The sequence below is a fragment of the Equus asinus genome, chromosome 21 (assembly GCF_041296235.1).
Source record: "Equus asinus isolate D_3611 breed Donkey chromosome 21, EquAss-T2T_v2, whole genome shotgun sequence".
In the NCBI taxonomy this organism is placed as follows: Eukaryota; Metazoa; Chordata; class Mammalia; order Perissodactyla; family Equidae; genus Equus; species Equus asinus.
The window spans coordinates 24,558,746-24,577,819 of record NC_091810.1 but is presented as its reverse complement, the minus strand read 5'-3'; the positions used below and the strand labels follow the sequence as shown (position 1 = coordinate 24,577,819).

At 36.2% G+C, this 19,074-nt stretch overlaps 1 protein-coding gene across 8 annotated transcripts in view; it reads left to right on the top strand.

Annotated features, from left to right (window-relative positions):
- CNTN4 (contactin 4) overlaps positions 1–19,074 on the top strand; it is an 878,916-nt gene that overhangs the window by 696,964 nt on the left and 162,878 nt on the right. For all 8 annotated transcript variants that reach the window (XM_070492801.1, XM_044754900.2, XM_044754901.2 and 5 more), the window contains one exon: positions 8,537–8,734. In XM_070492801.1, coding sequence (XP_070348902.1) covers positions 8,537–8,734 — 198 coding nt within the window. The remainder of the gene's footprint in view (positions 1–8,536; positions 8,735–19,074) is intronic.

The window sequence follows — 19,074 nt, the reverse complement described above, 5'->3', positions numbered from 1 at the left end:
AATAAAAATTAGAGCAGAAATAAATGAAATAGAGACTAAAAAAAAAACAGTAGAAACTATCAATGAAACTAACCAAGAGTTGGTTCTTTGAGAAGATAAACAAAATTGACAAACTTCTTAGCCAGATTCACTAAGGAAAAGACAGAGAAGGCGCAAATAAATAAAATTAAAAATTAAAGAGGAGAAATTACAACAGATACAACAGAAATGCAAACTATTATAAGAGAATACTATGAAAAACTATTTGCCAACAAATTGGGTAACCTAGCAGAAGTGGATAAATTCTTAGACTCATGCAACCTCCCAAAACTGAATCAAGAAGAAATAAGAGAATGTGAGTAGACAAATCCCAAGTAAAGGGATAGAAACAGCAAACAAAAACCTCCCAAAAAAGAAAAGTCCAGGACTAAATGGCTTCTCTGCAGAATTCTACCAAACGTTGAAAGGAGAGTTAATACCTATCCTTCTCAAACCATTCTGAAAAATTAAAGAAGACAGAATGCTCCCTAACTCATTCTGTGAGGCCAACATTACCCTGATATCAAAAGCAAACAAGGACAACATAAGGAAGGAAAATTATACGATTGTTGTAATTGTAAATGGGATTGTATTCTTGACTTTTCTTATTCAAAAAGAATAAAGTATCTAGGAATAAATTTAACTAAGGAGGTGAAAGACCCATACACTGAAAGCCATAAGACATTATTAAAATAAATTGAAGAAGACATAAAGAAAGGGACAAAGATTCCTTGCTCATGGATTGGAAGAATAAACATAGTTAAAATGTCCATATTACCTACAGCAATCTACATATTCAATGGTATCCCAATGAGAATCCCAAGGACATTCCTCACAGAAATGGAACAAACAATCCTAAAATTTATATGGAAAAACAAAAGACCCTGAATAGCAAAGCAATCCTGAGAAAAAAGAACAAAGCTGGAGGCATCATAATCCTTGACTTCAAAATATTCTACAAAGCTATTGCAATCAAAACAGCATGGTACTGGCACAGAAACAGACACATAGATCAATGGAACAGATTTGAAAGCCCAGAAGTAAACCCACACATCTGTGGACAGCAAATCTTCGACAAAGGAGCCAAGAATATACAGTGGAGAAAGGAAAGTGTCTTCAATAAACCATGTTGGGAAAAGTGGACAACCAAATGCAGAAGAATGAAAGTAGACCATTATATTACACCATACACAAAAATTAACTCAGAAAGGCACCAGCCCTGTGGCATAGGGGTTAAGTTTGTCATGCTCCACTTCAACAGCCTGTGTTCACGAGTTCAGATCCCAGGCATGGACCTACACCACTTGTCAGCCATGCTGTGGTGGCATCCCACATATAAAGTAGAGGAGGATTGGCACAGATGTTAGCTCAGGGTTAATCTTCCTCAAGCAAAAAAAGAGGAAGATTGGCAGCAGATGTTAGCTTGGGCTAATCTTCAGGAAAAAAAAAATTCAAAACAGATTAAAGATTTGAATGTAAGAGCTGAAACCATAAAACTCCTAGAAGAAAATATAGGTAGTACATTCTTTGCCATCGGTCTTAGCAGCATCTTTTTGAATACCATGTCTAATCAGGCAAGGGAAACAAGAAAAAGTAAACAAGTTGGACTACATCAGAGTGAAAAGCTTCTGCCAGGAAAAGGAAAACATGAACAAAATAAAAAGACAGTCCAGCAAATGGGAGAAAATATTTGCAAATCATATATCCGACAAGGAGTTCATTTCCCATATATATAAAAAACTCATGCAACTCAACAAGAAAATAAACAATCGATCAAAAAATGAGTAGAGGATATGAACAGACATTTTTCTAAAGAAGATATAAAGATGTTCAACATCACTAATTATTAGGGAAATGCACATCAAAACTACAATATCAACTTACACCCGTCAGAATGGCTACAATTAACAAGAAAAAAAAAATCACAAATGTTAGAGAGGATGTGGAGAAAAGAGACCCCTCATACACTGCTGATGGGAATGCACTGGTGCAGCCACTATGGAAAACAGTATGGAGATTTCTCAAACGATTAAAAATAGAAATAACATATGATCCAGCTATCCCACTACTGGGTATTTATCCAAAGAACTTGAAATCAACAATACAAAGAGACTTATGCACCCCTATGTTCATTGCAGCATTATTCACAATAGCCAAGATGTGGAAGTACCCCAAGTGCCCAGCAACTGATGGATGGATAAAGAAGATATGATGTATATATATACTATGGAATATTACTCAGCCATAAAAAAGACAGAATCATCCCATTTGCAACAACATAGATGGACCTTGAGGATATTATGTTAAGCAAAATAAGCCAGGCAGAGAAAGGCAAAAACCATATGATTTCACTCATATTTGGAAGATAAACACATGGGTAAGGAGAACAGATTAGTGGTTACCAGAGGGGAAGGGGTTGGAGGTTGGGAGAAAGGAGTAAAGGGGCAAATCTGCAGGGTGACAGAAAAAAACTAGACTATTGGTGGTGAGCATCATTCAGTCTATACAGAAATTGATATATAATATTGTACACCTGAAATTACCCAATGTTATAAACTAATGTGACCTCAGTAAAATAGTTAAAAAGTAACTAAATCAAATTAAATTAAATAAAAATAGTAAGCAAGCATCCTTTGCTGTGGCCCAAATATATAGAAAAAGAACCAATTAAGAGAGTGACATTTTATACTTACTTTCCTATAGATTTAGATGCTACAAGTCAGAAAACCATCACTAGGTCCTTCTGCGTTAATGGGTATCACATTATAACTAGTCTCAGTACTTTTCAATTGAGCTTCAGAATTTCACAATCTATTAAATAATGCATTCCAAGTATCTGTTTACTCAGTTGTTACAAATTGCCAATGGGACAGGAACTGTCTGTCACTTCCAGAGCAATTAGTGTGTGAAAACTTATCAAAAGAAATCTGTCAAGTTTGAATAAGTATAAATATTGCATGTAAGTCCCTAAGGAAATCAAACTGAGTGGGATACATTTTTCTACTTGCAGCACATGAGAATTTATTTTGTTTTATTTACTTGGCTTTATTTTTCGGAATGTTGATAGCATTTCATGTAACCCAATGGATTAATGTTTTGCTCTGATAAAAATAGACTTTGGTTCTTAGGGGAAAACTGTTATCATCTGTTGAGTGATATAATAATACTAGCTCTTTATTTTCAAATGTCAAGAACTCTTATTGCTTCCTGGAGGGAGTGCTGGAATGGAAGTGTAGCTAGAAAGACTAGGATATAGCCTGCTTTGCTACTTTTTGACTCTCTGACCTTACCCTTTCTAGGCCTCAAAATTTTCATCTTTTTTTGTTTCGTTTTTTTAAGTATCATTTAAGCTATAGTTAAAATCATGAAAAGCCTATAGGCATATAGGCTAGAATTGAAGGTTATACCAAACAATGGATATCATTCTATTGAGGTAATGGAATTGCTAGGGAATTTTGTTTTGATGGGTTTCTTAAAAAATTTTTTAATTTTTTACCTTTTGACCCCCCTTCATCCATTTCTCCCACCCCACACCCTGTCTCTGGCAATCACCAATCTGTTCTCTGTATCTTTGAGTTTGGTTTATTTATTTATTTATTTTTAGATTCCACATATAAGAGAGATCATAAGTATTTGTCTTTCTGTATCTCACTTATTTCACTTAGCATAATGCCCTTGAAGTCCATCCATGTTGTTGCAAATGGCAAGATTTGGTTCTTTTTTTAATCAATGAATAGTATTCCAAAGTGTGTGTGTGTGTGTGTGTGTGTGTGTGTGTGTGTATGATACCACAATTTCTTTTTTTTTTTTTGAGGAAGATTAGCCCTGAGCTAACATCTGCTGCCAATCCTCCTCTTTTCCTGAGGAAGACTGTCCCTGAGCTAACATCCCTGCCCATCTTCCTCTACTTTATATGTGGGACGCCTGCCACAGCATGGCTTGCCAAGCAGTGCCATGTCCACACCCGGGATCTGAACCAGCAAACCCCAGGCCACCAAAGTGGAACATGCAAACTTAACTGCCACGCCACTGGGCCAGCCCCATCTACCACAATTTCTTTATCCATTCATCCACTGATGGACACTTAGGTTGTTTCCATATCTTGGCTATTGTCAATAATGCTACAATGAACATGGAAGAGCATATATCTTTTTGAGTTACTGTTTTTGTTTTCTTTAGATAAATATCCAGAAGTGGAAGTGCTAGATCATATGTAGTTCTATTTTTAACTTTTTGAGGAACTCCATTATTGTTTTCCGTAGTGGCTTCACCAATTTACATTCCCGTTAATAGTGCACAAGGGTTCCCTTTTCTCCACATCCTCACTAACACTTATTTCTTGTCTTTTTGATAATAGCCATTCCAACAGGTGTGAGGTAACATCTCATTGTGGTTTATTTGCATTTCTCTGATGATTAGTGATGTTTAGCACCTTTGCATGTACATATTGGTCTTCTGTTGTCTTCCTTTGAAAAATGTCCATTCAGATCTTCTGACCACTTTTTAATCTTTTTTTTCTATTGAGTTGTATGAGTTCTATATATATTTTGGATATTAACTCCTTATCAGATATATGATTTGCAAATATTTTCTCCCATTAAGTAGATTGCCTTTTTAATCTGTTGATAATTTCCTTTGCTGTGCAGAAGCTTTTTAGTTTGATATAGTCTCACTTGTTTATTTTTGTTTTTGTTACTTTTGCTTTTGGTATAAGATTTAGAAAATCATCGCCAATACCTAAGACAAGGACCTTACTACCTATGTTTTCTTCTAAGAGTTTTATGTTTTGGGTCTTATGTTCAAGTTTTTAATCCATTTTGAGTTAATTTTTGTATATAGGGTAAGACAATGGTCCAGTTTCATTCTTTTGCATGTGGCTGTTCCGTTTTCCCAACACCATTTATTGAAGAGACTCCGCTTTCCCCATTGTATATTCTTGACTCCTTTGTTTTAAATTACTTGACTGTATATGTGTGGGTTTATTTCTGGGCTCTCTATTCTGTTCCATTGATCTATGTGTCTGTTTTTATGCCAATAATATACTGTTTTAATTACTTTAGCTTTGTGATATAGTTTTAAATCAGGGAGTATATTGCCTCCAGCTTTGTTCTTCTTTCATATCTTTAAAATGAAGAAATAGGACAATTACTTGTTGGATAATTTTTAGGTTTACTACACATTTTGCCTGCTTTGATGTCTGCATTATCATGAGATTATATCCTCATGCTCCTTCCTCATTGTCCTGGACAAATAAAAATACAATATTCCAGGTAATGATATCTGCTGTAAAGAAAAATAAAGATTTTTTTTAGAGATTTTTCCCCTTCAGTGGACTTAGCATTTAGCCCAACATAATCTCACCAGTGCACCAGCCAAGACTTTTTGTCTGACCTTTGCACTTTAGGACTCAACAGTATTTACAAAGGTCATGTGTTTAAGTGATGTTAGTTATGATCTTAGCACAATCCATTTGAGACTCTTCTTGGCAACTTTTGTTTGTTCCTGTATCTACAGCATGGAAAATGTTTACAGTGTTATATTATTGTTACTGTTTGGGAAACTTACAATTCAACATTTTGTTGTTTTCTTGTTTTATGTTACTTAATGATTCTCCCAAAAACCAAAGTAATGCAGTTAATAATCTTTATACTTTACTTACTGTTTCTTAACTTGAAGTCATTGCGTTAGTTCAGGGTTTCCCGACCTGGGTTTTGTGACCTATTAATAGATGTTTTAGAAAAACTGTGTGTGTATAAAGGGAATGGGGGGGGATTCTATAATAAGATAAATTTGCTTGCTTACACAAACCCTAAGGAATTTCAGGAATGTTGGCATGTTAAAAATCTCTTGTGAGTCCTGAAAGGAGAAATTTAAAAATCTTTTAAACTTTGTTTAATCCACTGCTTCTCAAAGTCACTTGATCATGTAACCCTTTGAAATTTGGCATAGGTGGGAGGTAGAGAACTTCTATTAACAGGGAATGAATATTCCAAAGACCACAGTGTAGGAAATGCTGTAGTTTATGCTTAAAGTTGTTTGCATCTCTCACTAAAGCACTAAGTCACTTACGACACAAAAGCAGTGAAACCAAAATAATTAACTTATTTTTAAATGGATCAAACAGCATGTTAATTGAGTACATTTTTAGTTTTACTTTTAAAAGGGTTAATTTTTAATGATTCAGATATGCTTATGATTCAGAATGCTTTGACATAAATTGGTCCTTACTGTGTATTTGCGTCACATTTATTATTATCCCCATCTGATGGATTAAGAAGTTGAAAGTGAGAGAGGTTAAATAGTTTCCCTTATATAATACAGGTTTGAATTTTGGTCTTCTGGTCTTTTTTTTTTTTTTAACTCTGATTAGAAAAATAACTAAGGAGATGCCTTTTGTCTGATATCCATGGTCCATACAACTTTCTAGTTACTAAGCCAGCCTTCTCCCACAAATTCAGAAAGCCTTCCAGCCAATAGCCACTAGCAACAGTTTTGAAAAATGTCTTCAGGGAAAAAAATATGTAGTCTCACATATTTGATTACAACTCTCCTTGGAGAGGTGTGGGTTGATTAATATTGTACTGGTAAATTACTTTCTAACTTCTACTTTGTGACATTGGAGATGCTAATTTATACTTAAAACTCTCTTATAAACAATTAGGGGATAGGCAGTATTCTCCTAATTGTTCATCGGAGAGAATTGAGATGCCCAGAAATTACTTGGTTTGTGTGAAACTCACATACCAAATTGAGTGAAGAGTACGCTGAGTCATGCTGTTTGTGAAATCTCCTGTTTTTATGAGAAAACTGCCATACCCAGATTGTACTTCTTCATGACCTATTATAAAGGTCTTTCCTTTCCCAGATTTTAGTTTCTTGAGGACGTAACTAGCTTGCCAGGAAGCGCTTGCTTATTTACATTGAGTATCCTCTTGACATCAGCATGGGGTTACTTATAATTACATGCACATGTATAAATAAAATGATTAGCTATTCTCATATAAATATAATTATATCTCTCTAAAATACTGCACGCAGAAATGTTATAAGCCAGTGATAAAGGGAAAGCAATCTGCATGACCCCTCTTTTATATGTAAACAGTGGATTATTAAGGCTGTTGCACAATCAGTTAATGAGGTCAATTACAGTTGGGACTCATTGAAATATTAAACAACAAAAATGCCTTTTTCAGTAATTAATGTTCTCTATACAAAGCTGAAGTGACCTTTCTGCCATACGTTTAGACTTTAGCTCAGGATCATATTAACTCAGCAACTAGTTCTGAAAACAGAGGCTCTTTCTGCATCTAGTTGTTTCCCCTCCCCCATCACAATAACTTTTGAAGACAAAATGGAGCATGTTGGCTAATCAGTGCCGATGGCTAGTATATCACTTCTCCAATTTTGAACAAATCTGGAGATCACACTTTAAAGAAAGGAATCGTGGAATGGCTGGAGCTGAAGAAGTTTGATTTCCTTGGAGCACAATAGTTAATGCAGCAAATCATTTCAGTTCATTGTCATTTAAGGTTCTTCTCTGAAATTGAAAGCAGGAGCTCACATGTTCATTCACAAAATATTTGCCTAATTCTTAAGAAAAATTAGACTTTCAAAGAAAAATTTTCAGGTGTGACTGCCTATTACACTCATCCCACTGGCATTCTGGGATTAATAAATATTTGTGGAAAGGTTGCTCTTTGCTATTTCATATTCACTCTTTTATGGATATAATAATTTTTTCACTAATTTTTTAAAATGCAGATTTACACTTATGGGACCAACCAACCAGTCAGTCAATGTATGTTTATCAAGTATTTGCTACAATATTAAACCACCATCTTACTAAAATAATGGAAAAAGAATTCAACCTCACAAGTAAGAAAAGAGTAAGAATTTGTGTGGATAGTAGGAGGCATTAGGAGGTAGCTGAATTGAGACTCAGGCATTATTCTGTCTCTAACTAGGGTTAAAAGTTTGGATTAGTTACTTCGTTCCTCTGTGCCAAAGTTTCTCAGTTAATGGAAAACTATAAAAATATATTGGAAATCACAAAGTGCTATTAGTATGTGGCACTACGATGCACTTTAATGATTATTATCTATAAAATGAAGCAAGTGATCTATATAGTTTCCGGGGTGACTTCCAGCCTTACTATATCAAAATCATAGACTCTCTGGGTCTGTAATTGGAATGTTAGCACAGTAAGTGTTGCCTGGTGCTTGGCACATGCTTAGCAAACTATAAATGCATATTCTTTTGACTTAAAGAGGTTGGACTTCTCTTAATCAACTATCAGTGTACCTTCTAGTCCTCTAGAAATAAAATCTTCTTGCCTGACAATAGGAAGACTGGTAAAATGCTTTAGGGGACTGTGATTACTTTCTGTATATATTTAGCAGGCTGAAAAAGGAGCATTGGGCAACAGTATGAACTTCTAACTTGACCATTTCTTTCATGAATGCAGTAGAATTCCATTGCTAAAAGACAGATTTGTAATGATAATTCCTTTTGCTTTCAGAGCTGAGCTATGCCTGGATCTTCAATGAGTACCCTTCCTATCAGGATAATCGTCGCTTCGTTTCTCAAGAGACTGGGAATCTGTATATTGCCAAAGTAGAAAAATCAGATGTTGGGAATTATACCTGTGTGGTTACGAATACAGTGACAAACCACAAGGTCCTGGGTCCACCCACCCCGCTAATATTGAGAAATGATGGTGAGTTTTCTAAGGGATTTCATTAATTTTGTTCTTTGTGATCACAGGTCGAGTATGGAAAGTTGTTATATTATTGGCATGCGAAGCTTGATTATCTAAATTAAATTTAAGAAAAGTTTAATGCTTTCTACATTTAGTACTTGTATTTTCTCCGCTTGTGTAAAGAATAAACCCATGTATCCATTTTGGAAAACTAATTAGAAATCTAATTGCTAATCTCAACAGGAATGGAATGTAGATTTAGGTGAATATAAATAACAAAGGAATCTGTTTCTTGTTTCCTTCCACCTAAATTGTGTACACAGGCAGAATGAAGTGAAGGTTGAACAATTAGCTCATTAATCAGTTCTATGTAATTTAGTATTCTGTGTCCAGAAAGAAGTTTTAAATTATCCAAATAACTTCTGAATTTATGTTACTGAAGACAGTTCCCACCATAGTGAAATGCAGGAATATCAAGGCTTATTTGAGACAGAAGTTTTAATTTCCTACACTTTTGTGAGAATATTTCAAGAAAACGTGGAACCTCCCCTGAATTACTTAGATGGATGACAGGACAGTGTATGGTAATTCACCATGTGATTTTTAAAGACAGTCTTACGAAATGATATGCCAAACTCTGGTAGCACCATGCCTTTGCCCCACCATGGTCTTCATATACCCACCATGAGTATTTATATGTATTCTGTTTCCTCTTCTTGAAATGCTCTTCCTTCTTCTAGTCACTTGATTAACTTATGCTGGTCCTTCCAGTTTCTTCCAATATATAACTTTCTCCAGGAAGTCATCTCTGTCTCCCCTCACAGTCTAAGCTTCATCAGATGCCTTCTCTATGAACTCCAATAAAGCCCATTACTACCCCCAAGAATTCTTTATTCTGCATCACAATTGTCAGTTCACTGTCTCTCTAACTATAAACTTACCTTTTTAAAAGCACATGCAGTATCTGGATCACTAATACATTTCCAGCACCTAGTACAGTACTTGGTACCCAGAAGATCCTCAATAAATATTTGTTGAGTGAATGAAAACAAAGGCATAATTAAGTTCTTCAATAATGGCTGATATAATGATTTGAGCAGTCACAGTTTACATGTTTAAGTTTCTATTCTTTATAAATCCCTTTCCCAAATACGTATTTAAACCTTCCATTATGAACAAGAATTACTAGACCCATCATACTGGTGAGGAAACTGTCAGCCAAGAACATTAATGACAAGCATTTATTAGGTACTTACTATTTTCTCAGCACTCAGAATTTCACCTCGATTGTCCCATTCAAATCTCAAGCAATTATATGAGGAATATCTTTTTTATATTTCACAGATGAATGAACTGGGGCTCAGACGTGTTAAATAACAAATCCCAAAGCCACACAGCTAGCTAAAAAATACTGACTCCAAGATTCACACCCAGCATCCACAGCTTATTGACTCCAGAACCAGATATCAACTCCTATGTTCTTTTTTATTACACTACACCATCTCTTACCTGAATTTATACAAAAAAAAAACCTTGGCAAATTAAAGCCTGGAACTCAGATTTCTCTCCAAATTTGTTTCCCTTTCTCTTTGTACTGAAGGAACTTTGTACCCAAGTGAGGCTATGAACCTGAACCTCCCAAAACAGGGTATTTGCAGACAAACCTCTGCAGACAGGGTCTGAACATCCTTACAGCATAGACTGTACTGTGGAATTTTTGAGCAAACAATGTAGATTTCAATCATTCATTCGTTTAACATATATTTATTGGGGCTGGCCCCATGGCCGAGTGGTTAAGTTCGCGTGCTCCGCTGCAGGCGGCCCAGTGTTTCGTTGGTTCGAATCCTGGGCTTGGACGTGCCAGTGCTCATCCAGCCATGCTGGGGCAGCGTCCCACATGCCGCAACTAGAAGAACCCACAGTGAAGAATATACAACTATGTACTGGGGAGCTTTGGGGAGAAAAAGGAAAAAAATAAAATCTTTTAAAAAAAAGAAACATATATTTATTTAGCACTTGCTATGTGACAGCCACTTCCCTGGGTGCCAGTGAACAAGAACAGGAAGGTCCCTATCTCATGGCACTCCATTCTCCTGGAGCACACAAGTGAAAACAAACAAACAAATGTAAACAAAAACAAAAATCCAATTATTTTACATAGTAATAAATAGATAAAATAGAAGCTCTGTGGGGTGGAATGTGTACTTTAGACAGGCTTGTAATGGAAAGTCTTTCTGGGGAGGTAATATATGAGCTGAGACCCAAATGATAAGAAGTCAATCCTTTGAAGATCGGAAGGAGGAGCATTCCGGGCTGAGTTATCACGTACAAAGGCCCTGAGCCCTGAAAAATCATTTGGCATGTTCAGGGAATATGAATGTGAGCATGGTTGGAGCACACAGTGGAGGGTGGTTTGAGTTGAGGTTGGAAAGGAATGAGGGGAAGATCATGGAAACCATGGAGAGTTGACTGGATTTTATTTCAAGTGCAGTGTGAAGCTGTTAGAGGATTTAATGCAAGAGAGTGATGCACGTTTTTAAAAAGATTGCTTTGCTACTGTGTGGAAATGAACTGTAAAAAAATGAGAGTGGAAACTGGAAGTCCAATTAGAAGACTTTCGCACTAACTCAGTGGGGAAATGATAACAGCTTGAGCTAGAGAGTAGCAGGGGAGAGGAGAGAAGTGGATGGATTTAGGATATAGTTTTCAGCTAAAGCTGCCAGGACTTTCTGATGCACTGGATGTGGGAGGTGGTGGAAGAGAAAATCGAGAATGACACATAGATTTCTGGCATAGCAGTTGGGTTTATGAGAATGCCATTTACTGAAATGGTTTTACTAAACAAGTTTTTAAGGGAAAAGTCAAGAATATTATTTTAGTCATTATTTGTAAAACCAAAAGCATGACTTCTCCCTTGGCAATAGAAAGAATTATTTGTTGTGTGCTTCTTGTTCCATCTTTCTATCATAATATTCATCTGATATGTTCATATTTTCTTCTCAGCTTGGCTTCCCCCACCTCAAGGATACTGTGATCAAGCACAGATCATAGTTTTTATCCATCTTTGTACTAGGGCCCAGCACAGTGCTTGCCTCATGGCAAGTGCTAAATTAATATGTTGGAATAAGCTGAATTATATTAAATAAAACTGAAAAATCTTATCAGTTTAAAAAGATAAGTAGGTAAAGGACGAGTTCTGTCAAAAGCTATCAGTGCTATCTCTTCAGACCTAAGAATGAAGAAACTTTTTCGAAAGATGTGCTCCAGTGGCATTTTGTACAGAATTACTTAAAAATACAGCCCCTCTGGCCTCTGCGCATAATACACTAATGCCAAAATGTCTGTTCAGTGGTGTTATCTGTTTGAGTGTAAGTCACAAATGTAGCGAAATACTGACTTTGATGCAGTAAGACACAGCCCAGGAGAGACATCAAACTGAGTTGCTGATTCAGAAAGAAGCAAAAATTCACAAACACAGGAACTCCAGAATCATCATGTGCACCTCAAGTTGGCAACAACTTTGCCTTTTGCTTGGCTTTTAGATTTATCTTGACTTGTCTAGTATATCTTCATTGAGATGACAAATGTTTTTTATTATAATATTTTATCACAAATTAGCAGACTAAAGATCTCATTCTTCAGCGATTAATGCCCATTCATTCTTAATTTCCATGAGAGTTTCATGGTGAAAATTCATAATATGTCTTTCCCATTTAGGCTGAAGTACATAAAATGGCTACTTGAACTACATTACTAAGCACAAAATAGGTTATTTAATTAGCTCTTGTCTGGAGGTAAGAGAAAAGGGGATATATAAATCAAGAAGAGATTGCAAAATAAAGATGACATTCTTGTTAAAGTCTACTCTGTAAGAGCAAAATCAATGAAATTATCGTTCCACATGATCTGGTGTTTAGTGACTGTGTATTAAACTGGTAAGTGCAAGGTGAGTATAGAGTTTGTACAATCATTTTGATAATTGAAGCTCACTCAAAATTTCACATCTTCCTTCTGCCTCTGAAACGTAAATAAGCAAGGCAATGGAGTTTATTGTCTGAACAGAACTAATTGCCATAGCTGGTCATTTTCCTTACTAAGTGCAGGTGTATCTTAAAGAACTAGATGTCCTCAATATTCAGGTTATTTCTCTGGAGGTCCAGCTAAGCAGATCTGGACTGTGATTCATTGTTTCTAGCCTAAAAGGTCACAGTGAGTCATAAAAAGTGAACAGTGAACAGTTGGCTCAGGTCTTGATAAGAATCAAGTGTGATGTGTCACATGTCAATCCCCTGACCCTATTTAGCTCTTGTTCCCAAGAGACTACAGTTCTGCAAGACCTTGATACTTGCTGTTTCCATGTCCCTGATTTTTCACATGGCTCACCCCTTCCTATATCTCAGATTGTTACTGAAATATGGAGCAGGGTGATTCAAGGGTACGCTGTGAGGACTCTGGTTCTCTGCGTGGAATCCAGTTCCACCACTTATTAATTATGGGACTTTGGACGTCAATTTAACCTCGTTGTGTTCCGTATTCTCATCAGTCAAATGAGGATAACAGTACCTACCTCTGAGGCTTACTTTGTGTGTTAAATTACATATAAAGTGCTTTGAACAGTGACAAGATAGAAGAGCAACATCAATAACTTACTTGCGTAAGATATGCTCAACAAATTATATGTTTAAAACATAGATTAGGTAGTGTATAGATAGTAGTATCCTTGTTTTGTAAAACACATGTAGATAATGACAGAGAAAGCTGGAATATCACTCTCCAAAATGGTAACAATGTTAAACTTTAAAGCGTTTAACTTTTAGTGGTAAAATGTTCAATTCTTAGTTTTTTTCTTTTTGCTTCTCTGTACTTTCTCAGTTTTCTACAGTAATTAGAGATTTTTTTAATTTTTTAGAAAAAAATACTTGGTAAAGGGCTGTCCACAGATTATTGGACCCAGAAGGCACTTACAGATCACCCAATTTTATATCTTTATTCTTCAAGAAAGAAGGGAACTGAGGACCAGATAAGTAAGTCAAGACAGGATCGGGGGCAAACTCTTGGTCCTCAGTCACCATGCTGTTTAACTGAGGTTCAGAAAAGCTGTTTGGGGCTCTAGATCTAAATATTTACTTTGTTTATTTTCCATTATTATTTTTGAAAATTTTATATTGGAAATTCTCCTAAATAATTGTATATTATTTGTAACATTCATCTCTAGGAACTAGAAAATTGAGAGTTGTTAAACAAGTGTGAGAGAATTTTATATGAGTTTGTATTTATCTAGATATTTTTTAATCTGCTTTGAAAAAAATCATATAACTTGTTATGTGGAAATGTGCACCTGCTGCTTAGGTACCATGAAAGAAGAGGATTTCATTGAGAAAAATATATCATAATTATTTTTACCACAAGTACTGAAGTAACACATGGATCAATATTAGCCCAATTGCTGGTTATTAATGATGATGAGCTTGCTCTATTATGTGCTTCCTACACAGATCTCAAAATAGTGTACTTAAATTTCCATAAATGAAGGCAATAGACCACTCATACAGCATAACTATGAGAGAAATCATTTATTTAGATGATAGTCATAATGGCTATTTTTTCTGTCTTTAGTCACTACCCCTGACTTGCTCTAAAATGGCTAAAGCAAAAAGAATGAGCAGAGATTAGGACAGTCTTGGGAAAATGAGATCATGTCTGTGAGGATGTTTATGTACGTTACATACACAGGTACATAACAGCGCATGAAAAGTTATTGTAAGACCTTTGCCTTTTTGCTATGTTTTCCTCGAGACTGGCTAGGGATTGGTTTGGCAGTTCTTTGTTTTGCTTTTTATAACCAAGACAAATGTGGAGCAGTTTATAGACAGTGTCTGTCTGTTGGGTCTATGCTTTGCACGTTAATTGTTAAATATTTTTGAATATTATCCCTAATTAGCAGTGTAAATGTAAGAGGTACTAGGGAAAAGGGAACAAAGGATTTATCCTATCTTAGAGTTTCAAATTCTCTCTTTCTGTCTCTCTGTCTCTTGTCTATTTTTCTGTCTCTCTGCCTCTCTCCCTCCCTTTCTCACCTCTATCCTCATATTTATATACATTGATAAGCATATATATATATGTAAGATGTGTGTATAAATGTACATATGTTTATATACGCTAGATAAATTGTCTTTGGAAGTTAAAATGTAAACTTCACATTTATGAATGTTTATTATACTTCAATATAAAGTTAAATTATTTAAAATTTATGTTCTCAAATATAAACAAAATAACTGACTGTATTTTTCTAAGTCCTCATTCATTTTTCTCAGCCTAATTTTATATAGCCATGAAAACATTGAACAAGGTCAGCATAGAAGCATTTAATCTTCTCACCTTAAATCAAGCTTTAACCTAGTGGAAAAGAGACCAGCAGATAACCTCAGCATCCTGTGGTTTCAGAGCAGCCCAAAGTGGGACAGAAATAGATGTGCTGAACATAGAGTTGAGAATGTCCCAGACTGGTGCCCACCAGCTTTGTCTTATTTGCTGTGGCCTAACCTAGGATGCAGTACAAAGGGAACAGGACTAAAAGTCAAGATGAAAAAAGTTATAGAAATCTGAAGTGTAGTCCCAGATCTACCGTAACTCACATGAGACAAATCAAGCCATTTCTTTGCTCCTCCTTTTTCTTAGCTATAAAAATGAGTGATTTATCATGTTACATCAAAGATTCCTCCTAGTCGTCATCTAGAATTCCAGTCACAACTCTCTACCTTAATTTACTCCAATCTTAACATTTGCGCAGGCCAGATAATATCAAACACTACTCAACAGACAGATGCTGTTCATTGAGTCATATTTCTTCCCCATGCTAATAACCAATCCTAGCACAAAAGTAAGTGCAGTCACTCTTTCAGGACACAATGGGCCTTCATCTCTGTGACCGTTAGACCTCCTAGTGTCTCCGAAGACTACATTCTCCTCAAAGTTCCAAATTTAAGACCAAAGCCCAAAGACTAAAATATGGAAAGGAAAAACCTAGACTATCTAGAATATTCTGTAATATTGATACATTGTAATGTATCCTCCTTTATGATACTGCCATCTGTTCACAGTCAACTTTCCTAATATTTCCCCAAACTGGATAAGATCCTCAAGGGAGCATTAACAACCACTATGTGTCTTCATGAACAGATCAGCTTTGTTTGTAGGCCACTTAATTAACCTAGTGGTCAGATCAAAAACCCATTCATTACAAGGGTCTCTTTCTGATTGTAAACTTGATCTACAACCTTTTGTTGATGACCTAGCATTTAGACTGGCAAGGATGAAACCTCTGCCTGGCCACAGGTAGAGATATTCCCTTCACTTAGACTATATCACTTAATATCTAGAGTTTATACCAAAACATTTTCCTTTATTTTACTCTCACTTCTAATTGCAACTTTTGTGTGGCTTTGTCACAGCAATCATATCTTGTTTTTAATTCTCTAACAACATCATAGTTGAGGATCTGTGGGTGTAAAGCATGTTTTAAGAGAAGAACATCTAAATGACTAAAGGATGTGAGGTATTTTGCTAAGCTGCCATCGCTAATCTGATTTAATAGTGTCTTAATGGCTCTGGACATTTTGAAGACTTGACAAGCTTAGGAACTTGGCAGTCAGCTATAGACCTCCAGCACAGTCATTTCCATTCTCAGGTCCATGGGGACCAAAGGTCTTGGATGGTCATTTAGCTAGTCAGTTAAGAAGCATCTGTTAAGTACTCATTATGTGTTGTACACTATGAAATAAAAAGATGTGATCTCAGCCCCTGGGAACCTACAGTGTTAGAGAATTCCAAATTAGTGAAGGGTCTTAAGTTTCATTCTTTATCGGAATTATTGAATTCAGTTCCAAAAACATATTTACTGATAGAGGGATTTGAAGTCAAAGAGCGAAGCAGAGGTGTCCAGCCTGGAATAGAGAAGATTTGGGGCATTCATTGGATCATACATTTAACTAAGAAATATTCGTTCAGTATCTATTTTATATTTATCCCTAGGGATGAAAAAGTCTTTCTGTGTCCTCATAGCTTATAGTCTGGGGAGCCTAATTGCAATCTGAGGCAGGAGTGGGGCCCTGTTGGGGAGAATAGAGAATTAAAGCAGGTTCATTTAAATTTCACTTGTGCTAAAACCAAAGACCGGTGAGATTATGCATACAGCCACTGCCTGGGGGTGAGGAAACCTGGCCTGGTTTGAGGAATCAGCCCAAGCTTCTATGAAGAGTTGGACAATCTAAGAGGGAAGAAAAGAATTCCCAGGCAGTGGGTACAGTGTTTGTTTAAACCAGGTGTCAGACTCTCTCCTGTAGGCCAATACTGCCCAAGTCATGTTTTTGTAAATAAAATAAAGTTTTTCTCCATAGAAATGTTGGGTATTTTTGATTAATTCCTAGATTCTCTATAATTTTTGCTGCTATTGTAAATGGTAGCTTATTTTTAATCACATTCTCCAATTAGTTATTGCTGATGTATGGATATGCTATTATTCTTGTAGTGATTCAACATCTGGCAAGCTTGCTGAAATCTCTTGTTAGTTCTAATAGTTTATCTGTTGATTCTATCAATTCTCTCAAACTTTGCTATCTTCCCCATTTCCTTTAAGCCAGAGGTCAGCCAACTAGGGCTCGCGGGCCAAATACAGCTCACCACCATTTTTGTAAATAAAGTGTTATTGTAACATAGCCACATCCGTTTGTTTACATATTGTCTAGGGCTACTTTCCAGATACAATGGCAGAGCTGAGTCCTAACAGAAACTGTATGGCTCACAAAACCTACATAATGTCGTTGCTATCTGTCCCTTTACAGAAAAACTTTGCCAATCTCTGACAACATGATAATATCTTTAAATATCTGAAAACTGTCCATCAAGAGACAATTCTTTGTGGTTCCAAAGATTTGAACTAGGACCAACATGAACAAATTAGAGGGAGAGAGTGAGCGTTTAGTTTAACACAATATGAAGAACATTTATTAGGATGAATATGAAAGTGCTTCCTCAAAGGAAGACAAAGTTGGCTTTCTTTCATCAAAAAGATGACTTTATAATTAGATGCCCAAACTATAAACTGCTAGCAAAATACATCAGAACTTCACATAAACCAGGACTAGCCCAGGCAAGCAGAAATACACAATCACTCTACCTTTATAGGAGACAGCCTTCTGGAATAACCCAGGTTATCTCTGCTCTATAATTAGTGAGAAAGAAGGAACGAAGTGCAGGCTTGATTCAGGTCAAACCATGGGGTTTATTTTCATATCCCACAGGTTTCTGAGGTCAGATTAAAACCCAAAGTATAAGAGGGGATATAGAACCTTCAGGTTCCTTACTCCTCATCTCCAGCACTGGAGAGGTTCACGACTGGACAGTTGTTGCTTCAAGCTCAGTGGGAATTCACCTTCTAGTAGGTCCCACAGTATCTCCTTCAACCCAGGGCAAAACAAGCCTTTTTTAAAAGGGAAAAATGATAAATTCAGCCAAGGAGGAATTTGTGTGACTCATCAGCAATTTCCAAACATGTTTAGATTAATGGAATATATATCATATGACTTATTCCTCAAGAAAGTCAATGTGGGAACTTTTCATAAGACAATTTTGAAATTTGTTTTCAGTAGAAAAATCCCAGTCTGGAAATTGGTAAAAGTCCCTTCTGTGATTTAATTTAGCAAGCACATATTCCAGCTAAGGCAGGTGTTGGCAAAATCTTATGGCACACAGCTCTGCAAACTGGCCTCCTCTGCCAGCACAGCACTCTGCAAACTATAGTTAAACAAGCGTGGTGTGTGGCTGATTTCTCTTTCATATTCTGTTATTTGCCAGTTATTTTGTTAAATTCTATGTTCTTACAGGCAGCAGCAGCAGCCTTAATAACTTTCCAGGTTTTGAAAGGGAAACAATCATTGCCACAAGTTCATCTCATACAGAGTCCAGGCTCTTGATGGGCATTGTCACTGGTGAAACTCCATTATTAATACTCTCCCAATGACTAGCCTATAGGAGATGTCTATTAATGCTAGGTAGAACTTCATGCTTTAGCTTAACATCTTATGGTTACTATAGAAGTTCTTAAAGTGTATTCCCCTTGATCAGCAGCATTATCATCATCTGGGAGCTTGTTAGAAATGCAAATTCCTGGGCTCCATCTCAATTTACTGAAACTCAAGCCCTCCAGGTGAAATCAAGTTTGAGAACCGCTGGTTTAGAAAAACCACGTAGGAATTTCTAGCTGTGTCTTCCTCTGGAAATTAATGCTTTCAGTTATTCAAAAAACAATCATTGCCTGCATATCCCATGTTACTATGCAATGAATTGAAAAAGAGTAGCGT